This window comes from Anarrhichthys ocellatus, unplaced genomic scaffold, assembly GCF_004355925.1.
Source record: "Anarrhichthys ocellatus isolate YVR2014 unplaced genomic scaffold, GSC_Weel_1.0 scaffold2528, whole genome shotgun sequence".
Taxonomy (NCBI): domain Eukaryota; kingdom Metazoa; phylum Chordata; class Actinopteri; order Perciformes; family Anarhichadidae; genus Anarrhichthys; species Anarrhichthys ocellatus.
Window position 1 is genome coordinate 1 of NW_022282502.1, and position 7,449 is coordinate 7,449.

At 41.2% G+C, this 7,449-nt stretch overlaps 1 protein-coding gene across 1 annotated transcript; it reads right to left on the reverse strand.

Annotated features, from left to right (window-relative positions):
• Positions 1–18: 18 nt before the first annotated feature.
• On the reverse strand, positions 19–7,051 carry LOC116378397 (slit homolog 3 protein-like). The gene is made up of 4 exons (XM_031840266.1): positions 6,039–7,051; positions 4,540–4,684; positions 1,474–1,545; positions 19–279 (listed from the first exon to the last, which is right to left on the reverse strand). The coding sequence occupies exons 1-4, from the start codon at positions 6,103–6,105 to the stop codon at positions 204–206; spliced, it is 360 nt and encodes a 119-aa protein (XP_031696126.1). The 5' UTR covers positions 6,106–7,051; the 3' UTR covers positions 19–203.
• Positions 7,052–7,449: the final 398 nt, after the last annotated feature.

Consider the following 7,449-nt stretch of genomic DNA (forward strand, 5'->3'; position numbering starts at 1 on the left):
AACACACACACACACGCACGCACAATTACACGCACACACAAGCAAATACAAAGACCCACATACAGCGCTTACGCACGCTCCGCAGCTCTGTGGTCCGGTTGTCAACATCCGCAGCGACAATATTTTTATTTTCTAAATGTCTGGAAATGCAATTACTTTCCTGTCTGGATATGTGTGTGTGTTGGCATGTACACGTGTCATACTTACAGTGAGGTGAGTGAGCGGAGGCCACTGAAAGCATCGTCGGCAATGTCAGAAATCTGGTTCTTACTCAAGTCACTGGGGGGGGGAAGATAAGTGTATTACTGTATTACACAGTGATGGGGTTCATTCTGTGTGAATGATGTCCTAGAACTGTCTGACAAATGATCATGGGAGAATACATCAGCAGAGGTCAAGGTACGGGGACTTGAGTTAAAAAAAGTAATAAGAGCTGAATGTGTAAGTATGAAGGAGAGAGACAGAGAGAGAGAGAGAGTGTGATGGACAGAGCGAGGTAAAGAAGTGATGCGACAGGAGACAGAGAGAGAGAGAGAGAGAGAGAGAGAGAGAGAGAAAGAGTTCATGTCAGTTCCACCGCTGTAAGATATATTATTTAATACATCTGTGGAGGTTAAAACTCCATCTGTGTGTGTATGTGTGTGTGTGTGTGTGTGTGTGTGTGTGTGTGTGTGTGTGGGTAGGTACGTAGGTGGATAACTTTACAACCTTGCACAGTTCTGAAAGTCTTGCATTTTCAGCCATTTGCACGATAAGGACATTTTTCAGACGAACAGACGAACTGTTCGAGTATGTGCGTGTTGGTTCGGACTTAGACAGACATGTGAACGAAGGGCTCTTTTCTTTTTGACTTATTTTGTTAAAGTTGCTGCAGATTTGATTGTTTCAATGCTTGTGTATTTCCATCTTTTCCCCGTTCGCTAATGTAAATTTGTCTGACTATTAGCTTCAATTAAAAAAAAAACTTTAACTGCTGCAGTAAATATTGTGAATCATATAACGAAAGCCCTAGACAAGAGTTTGTTCAAAGCCTATGACATAGCAGATCATGTCTTGCTAACGCTGAGGTTGATTAACAGACCTTTGGTTTACAAATGATCTCAGATTGGACTCAATGTGTAAAAGTGAATTGTCTCAGTTTATGCTGGATTACTGTATTTAACCTTGGAGTGCCCCTGGTCTGCTTTATTTTCTGTTCACATTAATAATTTAGAATTGAATGCGCATGAGATTTATACTCGTTATTATGCAGAAGATGCCATTGTTGTAGTTAATCTGAGCAGGACTTAACTGGTTAAATTAATGAATACGTAAATAAAATAATGCATCCATGCCAGTAAAAGAAGATTGCTTAATGTGAGTCATGTTCATGCATATCAGTGCATGATTATATGCTTGCCAACTTGTGTGAATTCACATGCATTTGTGTGTGTGTTTGAGACTGTGTATGCAGATTCATCCACACAGACTTACATCCTCTTCAGCTTCTTGTAGGAAGAAAAGGCTCCTGCTGGGACACTTTTAATCAAGTTCTGCTCCAAGCGACTGAGAGAGAGAGAGAGAGAGAGAGAGAGAGAGCGAGAGAGAGAGAGAGAGAGAGAGAGAGAGAGAGAGGGAGAAGGGGTGAGATTAGATGATCTTAAACAATCCCTTCAAATTAATTAGAAAAGCACATTACCCCTAAAACATACAATGAGAACATTTTAATACAATTTCAACATAAGTTTCGTTTCATTAATTTTCTTTCCTTTCGATGTTGAATTTCAACAAGGACAGAGAGGTCATTGGTTATTATGAAGTCCTGTTTACCCCACAGTCTAAGTCCAGCACAAGGGCACAGAAAGTTCAAAGGGTGGCTGTTCCAATCAGAATCTACTAAATATTTCTGCAGGCTGGTCAGTGCTTTGCAGCAGGGGCCGGTCAAGGTCAGTCAGTGTGAAATGTTGAGTTGTATTTTGCAGCTCAGCAGTAATGGAAGCTGAAATGGGACCAACATGAGAATCAGAGTGACCAAAACCTGGACTGTTTGCTTAGTTAGATCCATCAAACTTTACGTCTCACCCACAGTGAAATACAGGTTTCAGTGCACAATTTACACGTGGGTCAATATCCCTTTGATGGAGCCACAATATATTCTTTAGATGCAGTCAGACTGTATTCATGAACACAGTAGGGCCCTTCAGGCTAAGGGCCAAAGGGAAGTTATCACATCTCTTTCTCTGAAGACTGCACACTCATTACACCACACTGGCAGTATTCTATCCATTATCATGTGGGGAGCTATCAGAACTAGGCGCAAAGCCTACGTTTGGGGAAATGTACTGTAGTTTAGTTTCTGCTCTCCTGATGATCTAGGCTACACATTCATCGATATAACTTATCTATTCTTGAAAAGGAGGAAAGGAGAGGAGGCAGAGGAAGCAATGTGAATAAAATGCATAGGCGTGTAGCACAAAATTAGAGAAAATGAAAGGAAGAAAAGAACAGGATAAAAGAGAAAACATAGAAGGGGAGAGAGAAACTAGGACAACAATGGAGAAATCAGAGGATTGGAGAAGTGTGGACAACAGGGGAGAAGAGAGGAAAAATCAAGAGGAGAGGAGGAGGAGGATGCGGTGAGGTCCCAAGGCCAGCCACAGGGTCAGCTGTCAGAATGATAAATGGGAACTAATCCACCCTTCTTCTTCCTCTCCTCCTCCTCTTCAGACCCCACCCAGTCCTGCTCTTGACCTCCACTTTCAATCCCTCTCTTTCTGTCTGTCTGTCTGTCTTGTCTGTCTGTCTGTCTGTCTATCTTGTCTTTAATCACTGTTTGTCACAGCTTAATACCGCCGATAAATTATAAATGGACCTAAAGCCAAATATTGATCACATTTGCAGGGATTCAATTTAGTGACTGCCACCTTGTAACTGTGTTTTTAAAATGAAACGTGGTCCTGCTTTTGAATGCAACACACACCTTACAGGTGGCTGTGTCTTTGCTCATGTCGATTTCTAAATTCCCACACCTCACGCCCCTGGCAAGCAACAACACCTTATTTCTACAAGGGGTCAAAATAAATCAGGGATGTACAGATATTGACGGAGACAATCTGTACACACAACAAGTCACAAATGATATCTGGGGGCTTTAAAACAAGGTTGAGTCAAAGACACTTAGAGGCTCAATATCAAAGGATGTATTAAAGGGAAGACGTTTTAAGAGGCAATATGAAAAATCTATAAGGTGAGGCGGCGATTGATCGGCAACTGAAACAGGAGATGGGTTTGGCAGGTGAGCATTTTCACAATGGGCTGAGTGAGCACTCACACACACACACACACACACACACACTGTCAATGTCCTAATGAATTTAAACGCCTTGAGACAAACCTGTTTTGCTAAATTGCTTTATGAATGTATTTGACTTGGAGGAACAGATTAACACACAAACACACGCTTGCATGCTGTATACATACACACACATGCACACACACACACACACGCACACACACATTTGGCAGTGATCCTTGCCGCCAGCATTCAGATGACTTTGTTCCTATTGTAGGACTGACAATACATCATTCTATTATGCTCTATTGTTTCTGGCTGCCGCAACAGCATTTATTAATGGTTCAAATGCTAATGCTGTGTGTGTTTTTTGTTTGTGAGTTTGTGTGTCCAAGATTTAATCAGTAATGTTTTGGTGCCTGTGGCTCAATCACAATGCATCTTTATGTGTGTGTGTGTGTGTGTGTGTGTGTTTGACCCTCCAAGATTGTGTGTGTGTGTACCTGTAATTTGTGCCCAAGTACATACTTTGTTTGCGCATACAAAAACTGGTGTGTCTGCATATATGCGAGAGCATTGGTGTGTATGTGGGTGTGAATCTATTACTTATGCTGGATAGGTATAGAGGTATTGGCGTAGCACTGCGGGGGAGAAATTGCTCCCTTACTCAGAGAGCAATCAACCAGCTGTCCTCTGTACAAACAAACAGGGTACAACGATCAATACAGATATCAAACACGTCCCACTGTGGTGGGGGGGGTGTGTGTGTTAAATGTGAGTAAGAGAAAGAAAGGAGGAGGGAGAGAGAAGAGGAGGCAAAGTGTATGAGTATGTAAAATAATAGTTTTGCTGCAATCTCAAACACAGTGTGCCAGAGATCGGGTTAGATGTTAGGTCTAGTTCATGTTGAGTCAAAGCGTCTAAAGATTACAGTGAAACTGAGTGCGTTGCGTGTATGTGAGCAAAACTGTGTGTGTGTGTGTTTGGATGAAGTATCGTAAGTTTACTTTTCATTCGAACTCTGGATTCCGAACAGTTTTGAAGTGGCTATTTTTAATCTTACAAATAGTTCAAAATGTCTCCTTCAGAAGACTAGAATCAAATCTCTACAACTTGTGCATATAACCAGTACAGTATAACAGTTAAAGATGTTGTGTTCAGTGAATTAATAGAAAGAGTATGATATGTAAAATGTGCTCTCCCATGAAAAAGTCAGTTGATACACACCTGTCACACGTAGCATTTAGGTAAAAATAAAGCAGTCTTACATCTCCACGATGCTCTCAGGGAGGTTGGCTGGTATTTCAGTGAGGGCTTTACGACGACAGTCCACTATGTTGTTGTTACAGCTGCAGCTGGGTGGACACACGGCAACCTGAGGAAGGCAAGTCCTCGGCTCCGTCTGTGCTGGACCTGTAGACAGCAATATACAGATGTAATATATGTATAGCATATATAGATAGATAGATAGATAGATAGATAGATAGATAGATAGATAGATACAAAACATCAAACAGAGATAAACGTCAACTTGTTTGAATATGAGATTGCTTTTGCTGGTTTACTGCCAAATGGAGGATGATCGGAAATTATTTCATGCCTGCAGCTACAGTTATTACTCCTGCTACAATTTCTGCAATCATATTTTAGTTTCTGTTTTATTATTAATTCTTTATGGTGTTTTTGTATATTTTATCCCAGTTTCTCTCAATGAGATGAGTCAGCTTCAGGGTGTTTTAGTGTCCCATGATGGTCTCTGCATTGTTTCCGAAGTATTCACATCCTGCCAAGAATAAATTCTCTGGGGGAAGCATAACATTTTTTGGGTATGAAACGGGCAGCAATTGCAAAATGAACTGAATATCAGCACTAAATATCATCTGGCCACAGTACGTACACAAAAATATTGCTTGATATGAGCCGGAGGATGGAAGGGTAAAAACATGGGGAGAGAGAACGGAGCATGACATAGTAAAGGAGGAAGAAAGAAAAGAAGGGATGAAATAAAGAAAGAACAAGAGAAAACAGGGTGTTATTGACACAAAAGGGATGGAAATAGAGAAAAGAGCAGTAAGAGGAAGTCTGCCATAGAGCACGTAGGGAGACAAGACAAGGCTAAAGGCTAATAAAGAGAGCACAGCCTGACAGTCTATTAAAACAGGAGCTGAATCAGAGACCTATAAACAGTGCCTATCTGCAGCTGATAACAATACTGCTTTTATCCTGGCCTTTTAGCTGATTATGCGCTCTACATGGTGTAATTGTTTCAGTGCTATAAACTCAACGCTGAGCTGTCTGTAGATGATAACAATGTTGCCTCTAATAATGGCCTGGTCATTGCATTCCATGTTTTGTAGACCTCTACGTCAAAGAGTGATTGTCAACGGCACTAAAGTCAATCGGGGACTTCCACTTGAATCCAATCTGTATGTTTTGTATATTGGTGCTGCTGAATAGTTCTCAGTCAAACATTACTTTAAAAGCTCGATGTCACTCTTAAAGTACTATCGCGTGTCAATTTCTTGTAGCTGCAATGGAGTGAAAAACAGGCAGCTTTTCTCCCAAAATATTTGTATGGGTTTTGTTCCAGAGACAATTTAAAACAAATGTTGGGTGAAACTAAAAGCATGGCATATTTGACTCTTGAAGAAGGAGTCCCATCATCACGTTGCAATGAGCACTAGAATGGTGCTTCAGTGTGTCCTTCAGCCACACTCTTTGATATTTAAACGGATGTCGTGTGGATGTGTGCTGATGTTGAGCTCACCATTGCAGACAAAATCCTTCTTCTGCACATCTGGGACGTTGAGGCCTCTCATGTGGGCGGGGGCCATGCACTGGGTGAAGGGAGCCAAGCCCCGTCTGGCTCTGAGCCAATCAGAGAGCCAGGACAGGTGACAGTCACAGTGGAGATTGTTGGAGTGCAGACGCCTGAGACAGATGGAGAAATAAATGAGTGTGAGTGAAATTAACTCAATGAATTCTTTACCATCCTATCTGAAGAGGGCACTTTCTAGCAAAAGTCTCTCAAAGCGTCTGTGAAGCACAGCAGCTCAGTAAGAGCAAATGTATTTGAGTCGGCATTCAAATAGGTTCTATTTTTCACACGGCTTACATCCTTGGCCAGGATCATCAGAATGTTTCTGAGGTGAAACACACACATACACACACACACACACACACACACACAAACACACAGAGTAATATCCTCAACTCTCATTTCCCCAAGGTCCGTGACAATAACTCCCTTTAGAGGGAAGACTCATACGGCATAATCACAATGCATTCAGAAAGAGAGACCCAAACAGACAGAGAAGAGAGACACAGACAGAGGTGGGAAAGAATAAGAATACAATTCTGGACAAAGAGACTGAAGGAAAGATCCAGGCATGAACATAATAAAAACATAATTAAAAAAAAAGAATCTGGCAATAGGAGACAAAATCGAGCAAATAAATAAACTTAGACGTTGGTGTATTTTTGGTAATTTTGCCTTGATATAATAGTGGCTAGCTAGGAGAGAAATGTTCTGATTATTTGGGATGTGTCTCAGATTCCTGGGCCTGTAGACACCACACATGAACATATTTTAAAGAGTCAGTTCACCAAAATAACAAAAATGCATTTTTATGCCTCTGGTGTTATTTAGCCATAAATTTAGTTTTGAAAGTATGTGCCTATGTATTTAGATATTTATACTAGAGTTTTCCTCTTCCACTACAGTACCACAGAGATGAACAGAATTTAGGTTGAGGTGGGTAACGCATTGCAAATTTAAATTGTAGGAACTCAACGGCAACCTTGATACTAATAGCCGTTTCACATTTCACTTGTAGCATTAATCAAATGGTACAACTCAATATAGAAAGCATCAGGAGACGTTTCACAGAGCTGAGACTCTCTACAGGCTTCACGGGCTGGATTTGACACATTTAAAAAAAAAGAAAGAGTGGGATGAGGAGAAGGAGGGCGGATGAACAGTAGAGTGTCTTGTCAGCGTATTATATGCCAGCCGGGATATCTAGCCTTTCAGAAGACAGGCCTCCCTTTGTAATAAAGCAGAGGACAAATCCTGTTATGGAACAGAGATGGGCTCATTGATGCTAGCAGCGGGGGCAGTGGGTTTTAATACTGCTCTCCCATTATAAATCCAGTTTATAGTCAAACCCCCGCATGGA

Coding starts and splice junctions, on each gene's coding strand:
- LOC116378397 (XM_031840266.1), bottom strand. CDS start 6,105: ATGGCCCCCGCCCACATGAGAGGCCTCAACGTCCCAGATGTGCAGAAG. Junction 4,685..6,038: donor GAAGGATTTTGTCTGCAATG/GTGAGCTCAACA, acceptor TGCTGTCTACAG/GTCCAGCACAGACGGAGCCG. Junction 280..1,473: donor TACAAGAAGCTGAAGAGGAT/GTAAGTCTGTGT, acceptor TCCCCCCCCCAG/TGACTTGAGTAAGAACCAGA.